This window comes from Typopeltis vanoorti, chromosome 12 (assembly GCF_054136105.1).
Source record: "Typopeltis vanoorti isolate ZY-2024b chromosome 12, IOZ_Tvanoo_1.0, whole genome shotgun sequence".
Taxonomy (NCBI): Eukaryota; Metazoa; Arthropoda; class Arachnida; order Uropygi; family Thelyphonidae; genus Typopeltis; species Typopeltis vanoorti.
This window is the reverse complement of record NC_143560.1, coordinates 135,909,622-135,934,616: the sequence shown is the minus strand read 5'-3', so window position 1 is coordinate 135,934,616 and position 24,995 is coordinate 135,909,622. Positions and strand designations below refer to the sequence as shown.

Genomic DNA, 24,995 nt, shown 5'->3' with positions numbered 1-24,995 from the left:
ATCAGGAGTGGGCACAAAAATCAGGCCATGGTACAAAGCTACAGAAACCCCCAAAGGGAATCTCAACTGGAACCATCATAGTGCATAGGATATGAGGCTGAGATTGGCTTAGGAAAGAATGACCTCCAGAAAAAAGAAGCATGAGATTATAATCAAAATTGCTAATAGGAGAGCTAACATAATTGGTGTATTTGGAGGGCAAGCTGGTTATGAAAAGGTCCAGAATGTTAGAAGAATAATGAGGATTACCTGGGATTCATGTAGATAATACATAATTCACATCAGATCATTAATGATGGCAAACAATTCAAATTTTCTTCTGGGTCCATGAATTTAGAGAATTGGAGTCAAAATTAAAGATATTAGGAACCCCAAGAAAGATTACCTCACTGTTTGAATAATTAGTCTATGATCAACTTTCAGAAATAACCTAAACATCAAACGCGTGGAAGGGCTTACGTGTTGGCATTACATGTTAATTTATTTTCACAGTATTGATTACAGCACAGAATGATAAGAATATAATGAATATTTATTAACTGATATTTTGATGGTATTATATCCAGCGTCTTCCGAGAACAAGAACAGTTTGCCACAGTACAGCAGCAAACAATAACAAATTTGTATAACAACATTGGGACTAGTTTAAAATATTGTTACGGACAACACAAGGAACTAAAGTCCTAATTAGGCAGCATCTATGTTGAAAAAAAAGAGAGTAAACAAGTATTAATTAGATCTTAAAATGACTATCTCCCAACGTTTTGGTAAATTTATACAGCCATACTTGTTAAGGTTCAGAGTATGTTTCGAAGCTGCTGCTGATTCCAAAATCAATCTCTCTGACTTATGACTTCTGTGTAGCACTTTTATTTTCTTCCATTTGATCCTATGTGAAAGAGTATCCAAAGCATGGTCTTCTAGACCAGCGCTTCCCAAACTGTGGGCCGCAGACCCCCTTGATGGCCGTAGGTTTTGTTGAGGGGGGCAGTGAAATAATGAAAACAAATTGAAAATGTTTCAAGACTAAGTAGTTTTTTTTTTTATCTTAAAAGAAACGTATTTAATTTTTATTATTTCTTTTTTGTTATTTTTATATTTTAATGGGAAAAAAATCGCATATTGGTGCGGGTTCACAAATTTTGCTTCCTGCGTATTTCGGCGATTAATGAATATTAGTAAATATATGCTTATTCATATAAGTTTAATTTCAAAGCAGAAATCTACGAATTGCAGTTTCAAATATTTCACCCGATATTGACTTTTTGCTAGCAGTATTGAAACACATCCATCACATTAAATTGTTACTGAACTTTTGTTTTTAATTCTTTCTTTATTACTAATCGTTTTACGTTTCATGTGCTTGTACTACAAATGTACAATAACAATAGATCTATTTATATAAAAATATATAAGATAATGTGCCATGTCAAATGTGTATGTAAGATGCTAAAAATGTAATATTTGCATTTGATTTTTGCAATATTCGCTGTGTATGTTTTGTATTGAATATAAATACAATAAATATTATAATAATATATGCCTATATCATGATTTTTTTTCGAGAGGGGACGTGAAATATTTTAATTTTTCCAAAGGGGGCCCTGACATCCAGAAGTTTGGGATGCACTGTTCTAGACCAACTTGCCATAACGATAGTGCAGAATCTATTTATTTCTTCAAGGCAGATGTCAATGGTTCTTCTGTCTATCCATAGTATAGTAAGCCAGGTCAAAAGAACAAGGTGCTACTTCAGATAAAAAGCCAAACGGTTATATTTTCTGGCGAAGTTAATTAAATTAAGGGGATAAAAATCCCTTATTATTTTACAGCCAGTATGCGAAACTCTGAGATCGAATACTACGATCTAAGAGTTTCATGCCGAAGAACTATGGGCGAATCCAAGCGTAAGTGAACACCTGGTAGTACAAGGCAACTTTTTATCCCCTTAATTTAAGGTGCTACTTCATAAACTCATGGATGTGATAATGAAGAGTTTGTCCTTAGGTGAAAGATAATAGTTGCCAATTTGACATATGGTGCATAGCTGATATTTATTAAGCACTCTAGATATCTTTTCAGATATGCCTTGAATGTATGAGATGGTAACAATTTTGTTGGTCTTGTGTGAAACGCAATGGAGGGGATTTCTGGTGAGCATTTAGTATTTTTTCTTTTCTATAGAGATTATAGCTAATGGCTAAGAAAGCGTGACAAAGGTGAGTGAGTTCAGTGGTAAGAGCTTGTAATTGGAACAGATGTCTAGCTGTGTAAAATAATGTTTTAGGATACCATAATGTTGAGATGGATGATGATGCGACTGTTTGTGTAAATATCTCCCTGTATTTGTGGTTTACTATAAACAAAAAGATAATGAAAACTATCAGAAAGCTGTGTGATTAGTGTATCTCGGAACAGCAGACAGTCATTAGCCCCCCCCCCCCTTCTATTGTGAAGTGAATTTTTGGGTGTTGGCTATTTAACTGCACTAAAAATGTATTCAGTGCGTCTGGACCATGTAGCCAAATAGCAAGCACATTATCAACATAGCGTAGCCAAACGACTGCAATTACAACAAGATTGCGTAGTTGTGAATTTATTATCAGTAGCCCTAATGGATGAAGCTGTGATCACATCGAGTCGAGGATATAACTTTGCTATTATTCCTAATCAAGTTCCAAAAGCCAAAATAATGACTTCCATTGAATGCACAATATACATCCTTCCTCCAGCAATAGCCAATAACATTCGTTTGGATGTGTCTAACATCCATTCCGAGCCTCCAAAAAAGGAAATCAATGCTTTACAAGAGCTATACAATAACAAAATTGTTATAACTAAAGCAGACAAAGGTAATGCAACTGTGGTGATGAATTTAGCTGACTACGAAAGCAAAATGCACATGCTTTTACAAGATCAATCTACATACCAAATCACAGATCATGATCCCACTAACTCTCAAAAGAATAAAGTTTCCAAATTATTTAAAAACGTCACTTTCTGGCTAAAAGAAAACTTAACAAACTCAAGCCTTTTAATGTTAAAACATCCAGAATATATGGGGCACCTAAAATTCACAAACAAGTAGGATTATTGTGACTTAGGACTTATTGTGGATACTATAAACAGTCCCACATACAAGCTTGTTAAATTACTAGCCACTTTCACAAATAATTCTCTCTCCTTTGTTAAATATTCTGTTCACCTAAGAAGTGCTGTATTTTCGAAAACTATATCTTAAAAAGTTCAAACAAAATGATTAATTTTGCTCTTACTTCAGTATTTACAAATGTAATGTCCATTGAAACCCTTGATTTGCTAAAGTCACATTTCCTCCCAGATATATTATTTGCACTATTTAAATTTACAGTACATACAGGTTATTTTGCATGGAAAGGGAAGATATACAAATAACTAGATGGGATAGCAATGGGCTCCCCCTTTAGCATTTCTCCATAGAACACTTGGAATAGCTAGCTATGAATACAGCTACTCTCAAACCAGTGGTTTGGCTATGCTATTTTGATGATGTGTTTGCTATTTGGTTACATGGTCCAGACACATTCCACATGTTAAGTCTTAATGTGAATCTATCTTTCTTCAAAAAGTCTCAACAAAGATGCCGTCAGTGCACTAAGCCTTGGCCACAATTTTGTCATCTCACCGAAAGAAGTGCTGTTGCTAGACATAATGTATAACATATAATGCGGAATCTGTCACTTAGCTCCGGAAACAGCCAACGACATCAAACTAGATGTTGCCAACATCCTCTCCCAGTCATTGCCGCCAAAAAAGTAATTTATCTTCTAGACAACTCGCTGCTCTCAGAAAGTTAGAGAAAGATAAAAGTATGGTAATCACCAGAGAGGATAAGGGTAATGCCACAGTCGTTCTTAATGGCATGAAATATAATCGAAAAATTGATATTGTGCCCGAGACGCACCACCTACATCCCACAAAAACGCAAGTTAAAAAAATTAAAAACTTACTTAAAAAAGTATCTTCATGGCCGCTGAACATTACAAAAAAACTCAAACCCCTCGGTTCTTGTCCATCCCCCAGATATGGTTTACCCAAAATTCACAAACGTAATTCACCCCTAAGACCTATAATAGATACCACTGATGCTCCATGCTACAAATTGTCAAAACAGCTGGAAAGCTCTCTTACCCCCCCCCCCAGACACACTGGAATTACCACATCCTATATAAAAAAAAATTCTACCAATTTTAAAACTTGATTGAAAATCTAACTTTATATTGGTAAGCTTTGACATCACCTCACTGTTTACCAATATTCTCTTAAATGACACCTTAAAACTCTTTAAAAATGTTTTTCATTCTGATAACGGGAACCACTATGAACCCCCCCCCCCCCAAACAATTTTTACATGGAAAATTTTGAAAAATAAGCCATAGTCCCTCTCAAACCTTCCATTTGGCCTCATGGCCAAGCCACATTACTCTTTCCTCAGTAACCTCAATAGTCTACATCGAAGAATCCAGTTTATGATGGAAATCCTTGGATATCCCTTCACACAGGATCAAATAGAAGAAAACAAAAGATCTACCAAGAAGTCATTATAAATCAGTGAAATTATTTTTGAAGTCAAAAGCAGCTTTAAAACATACTCCAAACCTCAATAAATATGGCTGTATAAATTTACCAAAAATCTGGGAGACAGTCATTTTAAGATCTAATTAATACTTGTTTTCTCTCTTTTTCCAATACAGATGGTACCTAATTAGGCCTTTAATTTCGTATGTTGTCCATTACAATTTAAAAAAAAAAAAAACTTGTCCCACTGTTATTCCAAAGTGTTATTGTTTCGTGTAATGTGACAAACTGTTGTTCTCTGACGATGCTGGATAAAATACCACCAAAATATCAGCTAAGTTAATAAATATTAATTATTTTCTTATCATTCTGTGTTGCAATCAATACCGTAAAAATAAATTAACAACGAAAACATCAGCATAGTCATCAGAATTAGGAGAGTGGTAATGGATACAAAATGATACATGGAAATCTCAAGCCAAAGTATATCATATAGGGGCCTTCAATAACCTTTCATATGGAATATCAGCCCCTGACATATGCACGTGTTTCACCCTTCTTGCGGAAGGAATTGTGCATGATTCATTCTGTAAGAAGGGTGGATCACGTTTAAGTGTGTCATGCAGGGTAGTCACAAAGTCCTATTATTCCTATACAAAATTGGTAAATGCAAATTATTTGGTATGTGTTCCAATTCTTCATGAAAGTGAGGGTTTTCCTAATATTAAATATTTTTATTTTCTTTTATCTGATGTTTTGTTTTCTATCTTCAGGTTTAGCAATGGCTAATCAGAGTAATTACACTGTTGAAGGACATGTTATTGTCATCTGTTGGATGCATGACAGCAAGAGAACGGAAAGCCGATGAAAGGGCTGCAAGTTGATTTCTATCAGCAATTTCAAAAATATTTGTCACTGAAACAAACACTCATGCAGTAGAAGAAGAAGAAACTCCTTAGCACTTTTACATTTCCAAACTGGAAATGTAAAAGATGTACCAAAAAGAGGTAAACCAAACAACAATGAGACAAACAATGCAGACAACTTTAACAGCCTCTTGTGAGATCACATATGAAATCAATCTATAGACGAATGGCAAACACCCAGTCAACAAGGCAAAAACATAAGAAAATTTACCTAAAATTACATCCATAGCACTCTATGTTTGTTCAAGAATTATCTCACAGGGACTTACTTCAGAGGAAGGAAGCAAGTTCCAGATTACTTCAAACTTTTAACACAATTTCAAAGTGTGCCAAGGTCATTTGTAGGGATGAATGTGTCATATACTGAAGACAGTCATGAAACTCAGTGTCCTGTTGAACAAAAAGTCTTACTTTCATGAGGAATTAGAACATAAAATGATGTTTATTGTTTACTAATTTTACATAAGGGTAACAACTACAGGTGGTGGCATATGCCACTGATGTTTTCACCAGGCTCCTTTCAATTTGCCCATATTGGCTGGAAGGTAAAAAAAATGACAGTTTTGGCTCGCAATAGCCGTGAAAGTTTAGCATCCAAAGATGTCACCTAGGTGCACCACAAGGAGGTATTTCATGACAATTCAGCACCCTACACCTGTTGAGTGGCTATCAATACTCTCTAACATCAAACTACCAAACATAAGTAGTATACAGTAGTATAAATTGGAGACAGGAAGATGCATGTAGCAATAGGGGAATGGAATTTCTAGAATTCTTGAGGGACAAATGTCTTAGGCAACATGTAACAGAGGGAACAAGAGGTTCAAGAGTTTTGGATTTGGTTATAGCATCAGAAGAGTTGATAATAACTGAGATGACATCTCTCCCACCAGTTGGGGAGAGTGACCATATGGTTTTGACTTGGAAAATGAAGACATGCAGGAGTATCAAAGAGACGAGAACTTAATGTGGAATTATAAAGCAGCTGATTATAATAGTCTTAGATGTCGACTTTGGGAAGTTTCATGGAGGGAGGAATTGGAAGGATGGGATATCATTAGTGCTTGGGAAATTGTGAAAGAATATTTGTTAGCAGCAATGGTAAGTTGTATACCACGAGTGAAGAAGAGGTCACAATTTGGAGTAAAGTGGATGACAAACAATATTAAACAGGAATTTCATGCGAAAAAGAGGCTATGGAAGAGATGTAAGGAGACAGGTGAAGAGAGGATGCATGAAGAATATAAGACACAGGCTAGAAGAGTGACTAGTGTGGTACGGAAAGCAAAACTGGAATGAGATTGGCCCTAAGATCCAAAGAAAATCCTAGGGAATTTTTTTAGCTATGTGGCCAGTAGGAGGAGAAATGACTGTGGAAGAATGATATTGTGGGATAAAAATGGGAATAGAGTGACTGATGCAGAAGACATAGTGGAATTGTTCAATGAACACTTTATTGGAGTATTTCATCCTAGAGGAGTCAGTTTTAATGCTAGAAGGATTGACCGGAAGTGTCTAATTATAGGCCAGTCTGTGTGTCATCAGTAGTTGTTAAGATCTTGGAGAAAGTAGTGAGGGACCATATACAACAGTGGGCAGATGAGGGTAATGTTATCTGTGAGAGTCAACATGGATTTGTGAAAGGGCGCTCTTGTTTTAGCAATATGCTAGCCTTTTATAATAAAGCTACAAGAACATTAGATGAGGGAAAGGCATATACTAAAATTTTCTTAGACTTAGCAAAGGCATTTGACAGGGTGCCACATGATAAGCTGATATTTAAGTTGCAGCACATGGATCTGGATGTCAGATTGGTCAACTGGATTCAGGATTGGCTGTCTGATAGGTATCAGAGAGTTGTGTATGGTGGAGCAGTTTCAAGGAGGCAGAGGGTTACAAGTGGGGGGTCCCACAGGGCTCAGTACTAGGACCTATATTGTTTAACCTTTATATCAATGACATTGCCAGTGGATTGCAAGGGGATATTCAGTTGTTTGCGGATGATGCGAAGCTAGGAAGGATTATAAGTAATAGTGCAGATGTGGTAGCCCTGCAAAAGGATTTGAATAAGCTAGATAGATGGGCAAATGAATGGGGGTGTCAGTTTAATGCAGCAAAATGTAAGGTCTTGAGGTTTGGGAAACATCGATGGGATGCAGCATACTCTATGGGAGGAGTTATGGTGGAGGAAGTAGAGGAGACAAGAGATCCGGGGTTCATGATTGATAGAAACCTGAAGTTTAGGGGACATATTGCAAAGGTGGTGAAGGTAACACAGAGGATTGCTGCAATTATGAGAAGGACACTGACCTGCAGAGATAAGAGGGTTATCATTCCGTTGTATAAGTCTTTGATCAGACCACACTTGGACTATTGTTCTCAGATTTGGCCTCCAGGATTTGAAGGGAATAAATTAACTGTGGAAAGGATACAAAGATGGTTTCAGGACTGTACAAGGATAGTTACGAGGATTGGCTGAGGGAATGTGGACTGCAGAGTTTGGTGGATAGAAGAAGGAGAAGTGATATGATTGAGACTTTTAAACTGTTGAGAGGTGGTTACAGGGTTGACACTGGGGAGTTCTTTCGCTTGGTTGAACAGCGGGAAGGAGTGATGACAAGAGGCCATCCCTGGAAGTTACGAAAGGAAACTGTGAGCAAGAGGGTGAGGAGTGGTTTCTTTGCGTGGAGGGTGGTTGAACCGTGGAATGCATTGCCTGATGGAGTGGTGAGAGCAAGAACGGTCAGTGAGCTTAAGGAGTGGTATGATAGATTTTGTGTTTCTTGGGGAGAGGGGGATCTCCCCTCGATGAGTCTTGACAGACTTTATGTTCTTAGGAAGGACCTCCCACGATGAGTCTTTCAACTCCATGGAGGCCTGAATAATAATAATAATAAGGAAAGCTGCAGCTAACAGTGAGTGGATAAAATGCATGGGAATAACAAACTTACCCATCCATGAGGACCTCCAAAATATACCACCTATTCGCTTCACGTCCTGCAATCCAATCCGGAAAACTCAACAACCATATACCTATTCTCCTGAAAGTGAATGGAAGAATCGCTGGCTTACTTCAACAATAAAAAATGGATACTTCATTACAGACCCCACAACAGAGGTCCCTGGCTTTGACCTGCCCAGACAACAATGGAGCACACTTAACCGCATGAGGACAGGCCAAGCCAGATGTACAAGTGGGGCTTGCGTCAATCTCCAACATGTGACTGTGGTGCTGATCAACAGACTGTCAATCATATTATCCAGGGACTGCCCACTGTGAAGTTTTAAGGATACATTGACGGACCTGTTCCAGGCCACCCCAGACGTGGTCTCCAATGGATTTAGAGACAATCTGAACTTAAATATGTGATTTTAGTATCTAGTTTTAGTGTCTATATATACGTTTTTTTTTTTTTTTTTTTTTTTTTTTCTTCTTTTTTTATCTTTCTATTTGCACAAATCCAACCCATACGAAATGCATGTACCAAGCTCCTGGAGGTTGGAAAATTCTCTGTGGATGTTTTTTTTTTTTTTGTTGTTGTTGTTAGTTGACTGGGAAGTTCTTTGAAATATTACTAGCAGCTTTGCTACCATGTACTATCTCGCAGCAAGTCTGCAAAAACTGTTATTGCTGTACACTTGAATGGACAAAGTGATACCCCCTGGTTTGAATAATCATGGTGTGGAGAGAACGTCCAGTAAGGCTTCCATCTGTGTTCTGGGTGTGTAAGAAGAAAGTGAAGGCGGGAGAGAACAAATCAAAGACCCCCCCACCCACTCTGAAAAAAAAAAAACATCCACTCTGTGGATGTTTTTTTTTTTTTGTTGTTGTTGTTAGTTGACTGGGAAGTTCTTTGAAATATTACTAGCAGCTTTGCTACCATGTACTATCTCGCAGCAAGTCTGCAAAAACTGTTATTGCTGTACACTTGAATGGACAAAGTGATACCCCCTGGTTTGAATAATCATGGTGTGGAGAGAACGTCCAGTAAGGCTTCCATCTGTGTTCTGGGTGTGTAAGAAGAAAGTGAAGGCGGGAGAGAACAAATCAAAGACCCCCCCACCCACTCTAGAGATGAAACATAGCAATAACTTCAGTATATATATATATATATACCTCCAATAAGCAAAGTGATGGCATTTCACTGGGCAATGAAAGTCAACTACCACCTAGAGGTTATAGTGGTATTATCTGCTACTAGAAACAGTCCAAACCACTGAAGGGGGTTGACCTGGCTAGGAAAGGCCATGCACACTAACTGCATGTCTCAAGCCCATTTATGTCTGAAATGTTTTCTAATAAGTTATACCGCTAAAAACAATTAAGGAATATTTTGGTTTTCTTGGAAATTATAAAGTTATAAAAATAACTTACAAATGTAACACATTTATTTTAAAATATTCTTAATATACAACAGTGTAGAACATGCAACTGCGTACAAAATCATATTAAGACTTCACTTCTGCAGTGCATAGTTATCACTTCAATTGTAAACTTGTGTCACCTACTAGCCATTATTTTGTTAAAAATGGCAGAGCAACATGATATCCCAGAATCCATGGCTTGGAGAGCCACTAGTCGATTAGAAGCTGGACAAATGCAGCAAGTTGTCGCTCAAGTGTGGCGTGTATCTCAAAGCATAATTTTGCGAACTTTGGACTCGCTTTCTGGAGACAGGAAATTCGAAATCATCTTCATGCCATAGGTTTATATGCTCGAGGCCAATGGTTTGCATTCCACACTTGAAATCACAAAAGAGCCCGAAGAATTTGGGCACAGGAACACTGCAATTGGACAAACGAGGATTGGGTTCGTGTACTTTTTAGTGACGAGTCCAGGTTCAGTCTGCAACCAGATAACCGACGTATCTTTGATGGTATGGGCCGGAATAAGTATAGGTGGCCATACTGATCTCTATTTTATCAGAAATGATTCCTTTACAGCCCAAAGGTATTGCAATGAGATTTTGAAATCTATATTTCGTCCATATGCTGCTGCAATTGGCCAAGAATTCATTTTTATGGATGATAATGTTCGTCCACACCATGCAAATTTGGTACAAGAGTGGTTTGAGGAAGAAGGTATTGAACAAATGGACTGGCCTGCCTGTTCACTAGATTGTAATCCAATCAAACATGCATGGGAAGCTTTAGGTAGGTGCATTTCTGTTTGACTGACCACGATTGCTTCAAGAGCTCGAAATTGCTCTCATATAAGAGTGAGAAAATATCCCACAAGAACTGTTTGATCATCTTATCCAGTCCATGGAATCAAGATGTACCGCTATTTTGGCTATTCTTGTTATTCTTATTAAAATTATTTCACGCTAAAATGTATAATTTGTTAAATTTGTGATAAATATCGATTATTTATTTAAACAATATCTGATCAGTTACACTCTATCCATAAGTAAGAAATATTTATTCATGTATAAAGTACCCAATAGTTATAATTATCCGACAGAAACTAAAATATCCCTTAATTGTTTTCAGCAGTGTACAACAGCAACTCAATACCCTAGACTGATGAGTTTGACTTTTTGTTAAGTAGTACAACATTAAGACAATTCCTGTCAAATTAACTTCATAAGCAATAAATCAGTTTTCAAATATTTAAAGTTTCAACACAAAAACATTGTTCAACTGGTTATTTCACATTTCAAAACAATTTATATCAACAGAATGAAGGAACAGCTATGAGCAGTCCAATTTCTTTGATAATATTTTACCTAGATGTACACACTGATACAGATATGTGGATGATATTTCTGCAATTTGGAATGGGTCTTCCTCTGAGTTACAGCAGTTTCTTTCCAAATTAAATGCATTTCATCATAGGATCCAATTCACCATAGAAAAAAAAAAGATAAACAAATAACCTTTTTTTGATCTACTAATTCTTTACCAACCATATGGAAGCTTACTATTCTCCATTATAAAGAAGAATCATACAGGCTGTTATATCCACACTGATTCGCAACACCGTCCTAGTCAAAAGGTTGGAATTATCAATGACCTCATTACAGCATGCTCATTTTTTATGTTCTTCTGATGAAACTTTTACAGTATGTTAAATCCACCTTCTTATCAAATGGTTTTAATGATTCCTTCATCAAAAAAGCATTTAACAGTTATGGAATATTTGTCTCTGATAACACAAAAGAAATAACTCTAATTCCTATTTTATTCCTATGTGCAACTCATTTCTGAATGCATAGCAAAAAATTTAAAGCTACTGAATTAAAAAAATTTCCACCTTTCTCTTCAGGATAAGCTTCCACCTCTAGGTTTTCCAGGCACCACCAGATTCCTTGCTCTTGCAGCTTATCTATTTTGGACAAACTGGAAGATCTGCTTTTATTTCATTTAGAAGCACGTCTCATATTAAATATTATGAGCTTGAACAGTCTGGACTTGCTGAGCATGCCATCTGCACTAAACAGAGTTCATTGGAACAAGATAAGAGTTCATAAGTCATTTGCTGAAAGAACACCTTTATAAAGCAAGATGTGAAACTTTACTCCAATGTCAAAACTCAAACAGATCTGATGTTCTACATCTATCCCCTTTAATGGATATAGAAAGGAGATTAGGAAATTATTAGTTAGGAAATTAGTGACTATTTCAGATATCTTACATATGCTACTAAGGTGACACTTTTTAGAATTGTCTGTTATTGTTTGTTTCATCATCATCACAAACCATGGGCTCACTGTCCATTGGTGTCCAATACCTCCTTCACTATCTTCTTCCATTTTTTTTTTGTCCAGTGCACATGTGCCACAGTTTCTGTAAACCCATTCCAAAGTCCTTTATGTCATCTATCCATTCTCTGTATGGTCTACCTCTTCTGTTTACACAATCCATAATACCTAATATGAATCTCTTTATTTTCTGGTCCTCACTCATTCTGCAGATGTGTCCAAATAATTGCAGCTTCTGTTGTATAATCTTCTGCATTAGATTCTCCTTTGGTTGTATCTTCCGATAGAACTCTTCATTTTTGATTTTCTGTATCCACCCTATTCTTAGAATCTTCCTGTGACAAGTTCTTTCAAATGCCAAAATTCTTTTTCTTTGATATTGTTCGATTGCTGTCCTGTAATTCTGTACTGAAAATGCCTATGACAGGTGAAAATACTATAAATAAATAAATTTTAATGTGAGTTTTCCTTCATTTTTATAATTTGTTAATAGAAGTTGAATAGAGACAGGCATGTTAGACGTTAGACATTAATTAATAATATAATTATTAAATAATGACTTCACACACATACAACAGAAAACTAAATATAATTTATTACTCCTATATATTTCACTCAATATGTCATGAACTTCTTTCAGCATACAAATATATATATATATATATATAGACTATGTATGTATCATGTTCCATTTAAAACATAATTGAAGTGTTTTCAAAAGCTTTTCTCTAGACACCTTGTCATAATAAACCTTTTCTTTAAACCCTTTGTCACAAAGTGAAAATCTGATCCTGACAACCTTTATTTGGCATGAATTCAGTTTGTTTTTCTCCAGGTTTCTATTTCATAAATTTTCTCATCCTCTTTTCAAATATCCTTGCCAAAATCTTACCTGGAACACTCAGTACAGAAATTTCTCCGTAATTCTCACATTCAACTTTTCCTTTTTTTATAGATGGGAACTATTAAAGCTTTACTCCAATCATGTGGAATTTGACTTTCTGAATTAAACAATGTAGCCACAGCAAAACAATACCTCTGTATTAAATAAGGAGGTATTCGTTAACCTTTCTGGTTGCATATTATCTACTCCAGCTGCCTTTCCACATTTCAAGTTTTTGATGGCTTTTTTTTCCTACCTCAAGTACTGATATGTATTCCTGCTTGCATTCCTCTTGAAAATTTTCTACTAGTGCTCCGTCACTGCTCGTTTTATTTAACAGCCTTACAAAGTAATTACTCCAGACATCTAGGATATTCTTAACTTCAGATCTCATGCCACCACCTTTATCATTCCTAATTCCTTTTACAGTACTATTTCCTCCATTTCTAAGCTTGTACAATAACCTCCAAAACATTTTGCCACTTTTCATGGCTTTTGTTTAGCTACTTTTACACATAGCTTAGCTCTCTTACATTATTCTCTGTACTCTTTTAGTGCATCTGTTGAAGCCAGAAATGGAGAAAAAGAGGCTGTAAAAAGAATTAGAGATGATAAAGGTGACATGAAAACAGGAGAAAGAGATATCCTTGAAGTGTGGAGTAATTACTTCGAAAAATTACTAAATGAAACAAGCAGTGATGACAGCACAGTGGTAAAAAAACACTGACCAGGCATGCAGCCAGGAATACATATCCATGTTTGAAGTAGAAAAAGCATCACAAGTCTGAAATGTGGAAAGATAGCAGGAGTAGATGATATCTGACCAAAAATGCTCAAGCATGGAGGTATGAAAGTCTTACAGTGGCTGCACTGCATAGTTCAGAAGGCCTGGACAGAAGGACGAATTCCAGATGATTGAGTAGAGCTCTCATAGTACCCATATATATAAAAAGGGAAATAAAACTGAATGTGAGAATTACAATGGTATTTCCCTACTGAGTGTTCCTGGTAATATATATGCAAGTACACTTGAGAAATGGCTGAGAGGGATTGTGGAAGAGAAGCTTGGTGAAGAACAAGCTGGAATCAGGCCAAATAGAGGCTGTCAGGATCAGATTTTCACTTTACGACAGATAGTTGAGAAATCATAGAAATATAACAAAGATCTTTATTTAAGTTTTGTGGATCTGGAAAAGGCATATGACAAGGTGCCAAGAGAGAAGCTATTCAAAATGCTACAGTTATATGGTGTCAATGGGGCATTATATCAAGCAATAGTTAGTCTTTATTTGAGTTGTAAGTCAGCAGTTAGAATTGAAGGAAGTACAGCAAGGTGGTTTAATGTTAAATCTGGTGTCAGACAAGGATGTACACTGTTTCCTCTGTTATTAAACCTGATATCGAGATTGGAGATGTTAATGTCAGCTCTTTGCTTTATGCGGATGATTAGGGGCATGAACAGATGGGTATCAATAGCAATATCATATTAAAAACGAGGATATTAAGAAAGAACTTGCATTGTCAGCATCCAGGAATGCGTTAGCAGAGGTTGTTCTCCTCCCATTCGGGCAAGAGGAAGAAAATTTATATTATCCTTATTCCACCTAGTACCCAGTCAGAAAAGGGAATAACATAACTGAACTATTAGACTGCAAATATAGAAATCAATGCCAATTTCTTGACAATAGAGATTAATGACAGGTCTATTCTGCTAAAAAAAAACGCAGTTAAGTAATAACACTAGCCGCACACCAAATTTATTATGAAGTTAAAATTTATAGAAATAAAGAGTTAACTGTGGTACATGAATTTACAAATATAGTTGCCTGTCACTACAGCAAATCAGGAACAGTTTATTAAGTGGGTAGTTTTGCATTTCTTTTAGCATAGCACTAGGTGGAGCTTATGAGCAATATGTTAGTGAGAGATTCTGTTATAGTAGCATATTCTGTTATCATGAGTCAAATATATCAAGATAGAAAAATGCAAAGTTTATTTATTTTACAAATAAGTCCAATTAAACTGAGGAGCTAAACAAGGTCATCCATAGTAAACTATAACCCTTGCCTTATGTGGCAAGGGTTGTAGTTTATCATAAATAGCCTTTGAAGTAAACAAGCAGTGCTTTTTACAAGTTTAGATAAAAAAGCAGATTCTCCTTCTCCTTTTTTTTTTAAATGTTTCACTAAACATCTCTTGATTTAATGAGAATTATCACTGCTGATTTCTTTTACTGGATGGTGTTCTGATTTGACTGAAACGGGATACTGTGGACATTCCATCAACAAATTTAGTCTTGAATAACACATTTGCATTATTAAACATGCCATCCTTCAAGGAAACAATTATAAACTGAAATAAACAGGAAAAGAATTACCATGACTAAAGATTAAATTAAAACAATAAAAAAAAGGTGCATTTTACAATATCATATATACTATATATGGTATATTTATTTTTATTTGTAGGACCAATTCTTCCTTCATTTAAATAGTTAGTCAAGCCAAAAATTTGACAAACTTACAGCAAAGTTAAGATGACTCAAGAATGTTTAGTAACCAAATTCCTTTAAATTCTGTATAGTCAGAGTGGTGTTTTAATATATATAAAGACAGATGAACTTCACTGACTACACAGAATTAAACTTATAAATTAAAGTAAAACTTATTTTAATTATTTATAAGGAATGTACACATTTTACAAACTGTTCCTAAAGTGATATACACACAAAGCAAAACCTCGTAATGTGTGTAATTTTTACATAAAATATGATGAACAATCACAACCGGAACTTAAAATTAATGTGTCAGTTTTCCAGTCCTCGATATTGTCAGATCTTATACTTTTCTGATAAGCACTACTAACTGCATCACCCTATCATTCTTCTGGGTCTTTTCTAACTGAAATTCCAGCATAAAATAACAAGTTTGCTAAACATTTCCTGAAAATGCAGTAAAGTGTTGTCCAAAGTACTATCTGTTTTCATGATTTTTTTTTTTACTGTTGATTTTCATACCAATCTTATTGTCATCAGAAAAATTATCAATAGGATTTGGAGGTTAGCAAGAAGGTCATTATAATGTATGAGGGTGGTCTGAAAAGTTCTCGGCCTCGACCATAGATAGCAGTTATTCAATTTAATTAGTCCTGAAGACATTTTAAATTTATTTAGGAGCAAAACACCATCTGCACTAAATAAAGAGCTGAGTTGAATATACACTTTCCTGCACAATATGATCTATGTAGATGAACAGTGGGAATGTGAGCTCTTCTCCTACACATATTTTCATCAAACCTATTCTCCAATTTTAACAGCTGTCTTACAACATTAAATACACACTGTATATTACTCAGTACAATGACTATGTAATTGTAAAGTTTTGAACTGTTTTTCTCTAGACAACTTATGCCCTTCCCAGATCAATAAAACCAATATACAAATCACTTTTATTTTTTCATGATTTCTCTACTATTTCACTTAAAATAAAAATATGATCCTGACAACCCCCACTCAGTCCGATGCTATCTTGTTCATAGTAAGTAACACTCTTCATCCCTGTGTTTCATAACTTAGTAATTATTTAAATTTATTTCTTTGAATTCTAATAGCTGAAGGAGGGAGGTCTACAATAAACAGCACAAATATCAACCACATTAAATATGCAGAATCTAGAACACAATTAGAAAAGACAAAAATTTTAAATGAAGAATGCAAAACTTTTGGAAGGAAAATCAAACTTGCATAACAAAAACAATGAAAAAAAAAATTCAATAAACTCAGAAAATCATATACATGTATACCAATTTACATATCTTGGCAGTGTCATTACTTAACCTCGACAATGCAAAAACAGTAGACTTAACATAGCATGGTCTAATATGAATAAATTAAACAAAATATGGAAAAATAACAGCATTTAAAAAGGCTCAAACTAAATCTCTATAAACCCATTATTATAGCTATGGCAACATATCAGGTAATTAGAAAGAAATACAAAAAAAAAATCAGTGCATTCATGTGATATAAGCATCCATGTGAAATTGCAAGTCATTTTATCAAGTAGTTTGTTTTATACAGCTGTTTGAAGCAAAAGTTTTGTCTGTATCCCTTGAAATGGATAAAATTGAGTATCGTGCGGTTATAAAATTCTTTAAAAGAAGGTTTAACGCCAAAAGAATTTCATTTGAAGCTCATAAAAGTTTATGGGCACTCTTCTCCTTCGTTTTCGACAATTAAAAAATGGGCTGCCAAGTTTAAATGTGGCTGTACCAGCCTTGAAGATGATCCACATGAAGGATGTCCAAAAAGTCTGCTTTTTTGGACAAACACCACCAGAAATCATTGATCAAGTGCACGATATGGTATCGGATGACTGGTGAGTCAAAGTGCATGAAATTGCTGAGACTATAGGCATTTCAAAAGAATGTGTAGGATATATTTTGCATGACAAATTGTAAATGAAAATGCTTTGTGCAAGATGGGTTCTGCACTTGCTCACAGCAGATCAGAAAGGCACTTGTATGAAAATCTCTGAACAGTGCTTGGAGCATTTTAACAAGAATAAAACTGATTTTGTGCATCAATTTATTACTATGGATGAGACTTAGATTCACCATTACACACCAGAATCCAAACAGTCAAAACAGTGGACAGAAGCCAGTTGTTCAGTGCCAAAGAAGGCAAAGTCAGTTCCATCAGTGTTTTGGGATGCTAAAGGCGTTTTGTTTATTAATTATCTTGAATAGGGTAAAACAATAACTGGAGAATATTATTCCGATCTTTTAACCGGACTAGACAAAACAATTCTTGAGAAAAGACATGGTTTGCAGAAGAAAAAACCATCTTTCATCAGGACAATGCACCTGCCCACAAAGGTGTTTTGGTAATGGGAAAATTAAGGGATCTATCTGCACTATGAATTGTTGGAACATCCACCCTATTCCCCAGATTTGGCTCCCTCTGACTTTTATCTCTTCCCAAAACTAAAACTTTTCATTTCTGGTCAGCGTTTTTCTTCGAATCAAGAGGTGATTGCAGCTGTAGAGGGGTATTTTGCAGCTTACTAATAACCCTGTAGTGGTTATTAATAACCACTACAGGGACGGGATAATGGTGCTGGAATAAATGTATTAGTCTTAAAGGAGATTATGTTGAAAAATAAAAATAATTGAAATTATAAATTTATTTATAATTTCAAGATTTTTTCATTGTTAGGCCAAGAACTTTTCAGACCACCTTCATACAACAGGAAAGTGTGGAAAAGTTATGTATACTTCTGCCCACACCCCAGGGATAATACTCCAGCAATTCTGTGGAAATCAAAAGGGCTTTCTCCTCTTCTGACAGATTATGGGATATAATGTTTTTGTTTTGTTGAAAATCCACCAAAATTTTTAAATAAAAAAATGACTGAACAATGAGGTATTAATAACCACATGTACTTTGAGGAGAGAGATTTTAAGTATCTAGCTTTTTTGCCAAAAAAGCAGACCTATACTTCATTCTTGAGAATTTTTATGTCTCTTAATATTATTGGTCTAGTACCTCTTGTAAGGTGTTTGTACTTAGTTTCAGATGATATCTTCAATAAGTTGTTCATCCTTTGTTTTATTTCAGAAATTGGAAATCTTTAATCACTTTTATATACCTTGAGGAAGAATTTGCCAAATTACCATGGTCGATTCAAGAAAAAAAAAAAAAAATTAACATAGTCTCATTTCTAATTTGGTATAAAGATAATGAAACTGTAAGGGAAAACAGTTTCCTTATAGGCTAAGAACAGCATATCAGAACATATTGGAAACTAAGCTTAAGACCCCAAGTGAAAACCAAATATAAATATAAGAGCAGAACGACTGACTACAGTGCTAAAAAAAAGCAGTAGAGGAAGTAATTCCTGAAAGAGACAAGATCAACAAGAAATGGATAACTCAGGAAACCCTAAAATTGGTACAAGAGAAAAGAGAACTGAAACTTAAGAGAGATAATTCAGAGGCAGCAGATGAGTTATACTGTCAAAAATGGAATGGTTAGCTTGGATATCTATGCAGAAGTTGGAGGAAAGGAATGATGGCAGGAGGTCAGGTTTATCTATAGGTGCCATAACAGTGGTGCAACCTGGATGAGAGAGAGAGATGGAAGTGCAGGCGAGTAGATGTTGGTGAAATGGCCTTGGAATGGACCAGAAGGTACAGCTTTTGCTGTTGGCTTTTATGAAATCAGATTCAGATTTGACAATAGTTACTTTGCATTTATTTTGTGCCACAGCAGAGGCAGAGTATGAAGGTGGTGTTATTTATGCAAGCCATCTGAGGAAAACATCCCCCCCCCCCCACCCCATCAACTTCTTTGTATACTTTCTGTTGAACCAGGGCTTGGAAAGTGGGTGAGAATTTGGTATGCAGGCCTTCAATGCTGGTGAGGAGAATTGGTGTGACTCAATCAGAGCAGGTGTTTGGGTCAGAAGAGCAGAAGTTCTGTTACGTCATTCCACTCGATATGCCAAAGGAGAGTTCTAAAAAATCGTGATCTGAGTTTTGAGACGAGAGATGACCTCTATGATTTATGTAGAAGGAAGTTAAAAAAGAGATTAAGTGTGATGGGAGAGCATAGATGTATGATTTGCATTAGGTCACTGCATATAGCAAAAGCAACCACATTCTGTCCAGCTTCTCAATGCTCTTGAAAAAGGGAAACAGATGGAGTTGTGACATTAAGATCACTTAGGTAGATAACCTCACTATCTGGATAGTTGGACTGCAGATGGTCAAGCATCATAGAAGGAGAATAGGTCAGAGTCGTTTTCTGAGATTTGGAGACTGATAAAAACAGTGCATGAAAGTTGATAAAATGGATATGAAAGTAAAATTATTTTCTGGGAACAAATCGGAAAACACACCTCAACTCAACATCACCAGAGTTAAAGATCGGTACTATCAACATAAGAAGCCTGAAGGGCAAAGAAATGGAGCTAGCTGAGGAATTAGATAAGTACCAGATCGACATAATAGGGGTGACTGAAACAAAAAAGACCAAAACTGGTGAGATCTTTCTGAGTAATAAATACAAAATGTTATATTCAGGCAATGACAATCAAGGAAAAGAAGGAGTAGCCATAGTATTCAACACAAAATACGAGGCTAATCTTCTTGAATGGCAGGCAATCTCAAGTATAGTAATGTGGGCAAATATGAGAATGGGGAACTGGACAATGAGACTTATTTATGCCTATGGTCCCACAGAAGGTTCTACTAAGGTAGAAGTGGAGGAATTTTTTGATGCTTTAGAAAAAGCAACTGACACAATGAAAAAGGAAAAGTTGGTCCTTGTTGGGGATCTAAATAGCAGAGTAGGAAATGATTGTGAGACATACAAAAATATTTTGTGAAAATTTGGAGAAAAGAGCAAAGCTAATAATAATGGCAAATATTTATTGGATTTCTGCTCAGGACATGGACTGGTTATTACCAACACCATGTTCCACATAAAAATGTGCCCAAATTCCCATAGAGAGAAGAGGCAAGGAATAAGAAAAGTCTCATTGACTATGTTATCGTTGATAGTGATGTTTTCTCCCTGGTACAGGACACCAGAGTGTACAGAGGATTTGAAATTGGAAGTAATCACTGTTTAGTCTTGAGCAGGATAAAATTCAATTTCATATTGAAAAGAATAACATGTAATAAAGTTTTAAAGCAAATAAAAGTTGATTGAGTTGATAAAAGGATTGATCGGTGTCGAGGCTAGCTGGTGAACGGACGTGCTATCGGAGAGCTCCTGAGAGATTTGTGTTTTTTGTTGATTTATTGGTGTTTTGGATTCAATTTAATGGACTTAAGTGTTTAATTTTGGTATATTATTGGAGCTTTATTAGCGTGGTTAGTGTACTAAAGCGTTTTATAACATAATCTATGTCGGGAAGTCGCCGCTAGATGAATTCGTAATGAGTAGTGTTCGTGCAAGCTCCGAATAAGATAAGTATCATTTTCAGTTATCGATACAAATTACTTAATATTGTGTAGTTGTGTTTTATTTGCCTTGCGTATTTTAGTGTGTCTATTTTTGGTATGTTATAACGTATAATTTGACAAAACACGTTACAGATAAGTATGGCACCTGTGCGAAGGAAAATGGCAGCCAGTAATGAAGGTTCGCCATCGTTATCAAAGAACGGTAGCATAAAAGAAATGAGTCAGTGTACTAGCTGTGAAATGTACGCTTTGCGGAGTGCGGTTAGATGATAATAAAGGATTGAATGTGTGTAGAAAATGTAGGGAGAATGCGGAATTAAAGTGTATTTCGGATCGTGAGTGTGATATTTTTGTCAACCTTCAGAATGAAGGAAATAGGGATATGACAAGAAACGGCAAGGTTGTACATGAAAATTGTGAGAGTGTGAATGTAGAAAGTGTGAATGATAGTATAAATGGTTTCTCAGAGAACAAAAAAGATGAGATAGATGCATTGAGTGAGATCGCGTTGTTGAATAGTGCAATAGAAAGGGCAAAACAGCAGCTAGAGTGCATGAACAAAAGTAGACTGAATGAACCAACCAATAATAAAAGGTATGACAGGAAAAATAGACGTATGAATGTGAACATGAACAAAATGAAGGATAGAGTGCTGTATGGAGACTCGTTAGTACGAGGTGTGTTAGTAGAGGATTTGACAAAATCGTACCAACCTGGTGCGACCATAAAGGACGTAACTGCGTCTATTAGAGAGCAAAAGGAAAGGGTGAAAGAAATGATTGTTGTGGCAGGTACGAATGATTTGAAAGGAGATAAAATGGAAATGATAGAAGACCTGAATGAATTGTTTGAGTTAGCAAAAGAAAAGAGTGAGAGAGTTAGAATGATTAGTCTTTTGCCACAGTATGACAGTGAAATGTTTAAAAGGAGGGCTATAATTGCAAATGACTTTATGCGTGGGTTATGTATGATGAGTGGTGTGGAATTTGTGGATGTGTGGAGTGAGTTTGATGGGCGAAAGGATCTATATAATATGGATGGCTTGCATTTGAATGGTTACGGTGTAAGAAGACTTGAGAAAGTGTTGCTGAATGTAGTGGATGTGCAAATTCAGGGAAACTAGATTTGTTAGGGGGGGAGTAGAGATACAGTCCTTATGGAGGCAGTTGAATGTAAGAATGAATATAATATGCCAGAGCAAATAAGGATAACAAATCTGAGTGGGATAGTTAATATAAGGCATCAAGGTAGGGTTGGGGCTAATGGGGGTCTTAAATTCATGTACACTAATACTAGGAGTATTAGGAACAAGAAGGAAGAGTTTTTGGCCATGATTGGCACTTCCAGACCACAGGTTATAGGTATTAGTGAAACATGGCTGACTGTAGATGATATAACTAGTGGGATTGAATGTGATGGGTATAGTGTGTTCAGGAATGACAGAGAGAATAAAATGGGGGGGAGGAGTATTGTTGATGATAGCTGATGAGCTCCAGCCAAGGAGAATAGAAGTTGAATTGCAGGATAGAGAAAAGAGCACATTTGAGGCCATTTGGTGTGAGATTGTGGCTAGCAGAACTAAATATACAATTGGGTGCTGCTATAGACCAGGTGATGGAAAAGATGGTGGTGACAGTATGCACAAGCAAATAGAAGAAATGGGTGGAAGGAGGGTGATTATTATGGGAGATTTCAACTATGGTCGCATTGATTGGAGTGAGGAGAGGACACACGGGAGGAAGGAACTGGATTTTATGCGGTTATTAAGGGATAACTATCTGCGACAGCATGTAATGGAAAATACTAGGGGTCAGAGAGTGCTTGACCTAGTAATTACATCTGAGGATTTGGCTGTAACAAATATGACCACATTGCTACCAATCGGTGAGAGTGATCATAGGGTCTTAACTTGGGAGGTGGCTAAAAGTGTAGAATTTTCAATTAAGACAGGGTACATGTGGAATTATCGGGCTGGAAAGTATGACAAGCTTAGGAGTTTGATTGGTTCAGTGCCATGGCATGTACAACTGCAAGGACTAGAAGTTGATAGTGCATGGGAGGTAGTTAAGAAGTGCTTGCATGAAGCAATGGCTGACTGTATACCTAGAGTCCGAATAATAAATCAAGTAGGGGTTAAATGGATGAATAACACCATTAAGCTTGAGTTGCAAAAAAAGAAACAACTATGGAGGGAATTTAAGGAGAAGGGTGACCGGCAGGCACATGAATGGTATAAAGCGCAGGCCAGAAGGGTGACGAGTGTGGTAAGAAAAGCAAAAAAGGATTACGAAAGAACATTGGCCATGCAGGCTAAAGAGAATCCTAAACAGTTTTTTAGATATGTAGCAAGTAAAAGGAAAAATGTACATGGCAGATTGATTTTAAAGAATGCCGATGGTAGGGAGGTAACTGAATCAGTTGAGATAGTTGAGTTACTGAGTGAGCACTTTGCAAAAGTATATCATCCAGGTGGTGATATTGCAGAAACGAATAAACCAGTAGATTATACGGGAATTGTGGTTAATGAAGTGGAGGTGAGTAGTCTATTGCATAACCTCAATGTCAATACATCTGTGGGATTGGATGGTATACCAGCTCGTGTTGTACGAGAAGCAGCTAAAGAATTGTCAGTACCCTTGACCATTTTGTTTAATTTGAGTCTCGGGTCTGGGTTAGTCCCGAGCGGGTGGAAAGAGGGGAAAATAGTTCCACTGCATAAAGGTGGTTCGAAGACTGCTGTTGTAAATTACCGACCGATTAGCATATCAGGAATCATTGTCAAGGTCTTAGAGTCAAGATAGTCAAGAGGAAAATACAAGATTGGATAAAAGAAAATGGGATACTGTATCGGGGACAGCATGGTTTTGTGAAGGGTAGTTCATGCCTCAGTAACTTGCTCACGTATTATAACACAGTGACGGCTGAATTGGATAAGGGTAATGGGTTTACGGTGATTCTACTGGACCTTGCCAAGGCCTTTGACAGGATTCCACATGGAATTCTAATCAGTAAATTGCAGCATATGGGAATGGACATAGGGTTGGTGAGATGGATAGGAGGGTGGTTGACGGAGAGATATCAGAGAGTGGTTTACTCGGGAGTAGAGTCCACAAGACGGCCTGTGACTAGTGGTGTGCCACAAGGATCTGTTCTTGGACCACTGCTGTTTAATTTGTTCATAAATGATATAGGAAATGATCTGAGAGGAACAGTTCATTTGTTTGCGGATGATGCGAAGTTGGGTAGGGCAATAGTGAATGCAGATGACGTCAAAATTTTGCAGGATGATTTGGATAGATTGGAGGTCTGGGCTAAGGAGAATGGATGTCAGTTTAATGTGGCAAAACGTAAGTTATGCATTTTGGGGTGAAAAGATTGGCGGCAGTTTACTGCATTGGTGGAACCCTGCTCCAGGAAATTGATGAGGCACGAGATTTAGGAGTGTTGGTAGATAAGGAATTGAAATTTAGGGGACACATTGCAAAAGTGACCAAAACAGCTCATCAAATCACTTGGTTGCTGAAGAATACGTTGACAAGCAGAGACAAGCAGGTTATTGTTCCTCTCTATCGAGCCTTGATAAGACCCCATCTAGACTACTGTGCTCAGATTTGGTCACCTAGGTTTCTTCTTGATGGGGAGGAGGTGGAGAGGATCCAGAGGCGAGTGACCAAGATGATAGCAGGTCTGTGGAATGAACCGTATGAGAACAGGTTGAGGATTTGTGGGTTGCAAAAATTGGTTGATAGGCGGAGGAGGGGAGATATGATTGAGACATTCAAATTACTGAAGGGTTTCTATAAAATTAATTTAGAAGATATTTTTGAGAACAGGGCTGGTTGTGGGAGGACTAGGGGACATCCATGGAAACTGGGCAAAAGTGTGGTTAGTAAAGGTGTTAGAGCTGGGTTCTTTACTTTTAGAGTAGTGAATGAGTGGAATGCGTTCCCTGAG

General features: G+C 36.5%; 1 protein-coding gene across 3 annotated transcripts in view; it reads right to left on the bottom strand.

The window, feature by feature from the left end:
• Positions 1–12,757: 12,757 nt before the first annotated feature.
• SMC2 (structural maintenance of chromosomes 2) overlaps positions 12,758–24,995 on the bottom strand; it is a 555,382-nt gene continuing 543,144 nt past the window's right edge. For all 3 annotated transcript variants that reach the window (XM_090401108.1, XM_090401106.1, XM_090401107.1), the window contains one exon: positions 12,758–15,422. In XM_090401108.1, the coding sequence (XP_090257234.1) occupies positions 15,285–15,422 (138 nt within the window). In that variant the 3' untranslated portion in view covers positions 12,758–15,284. The remainder of the gene's footprint in view (positions 15,423–24,995) is intronic.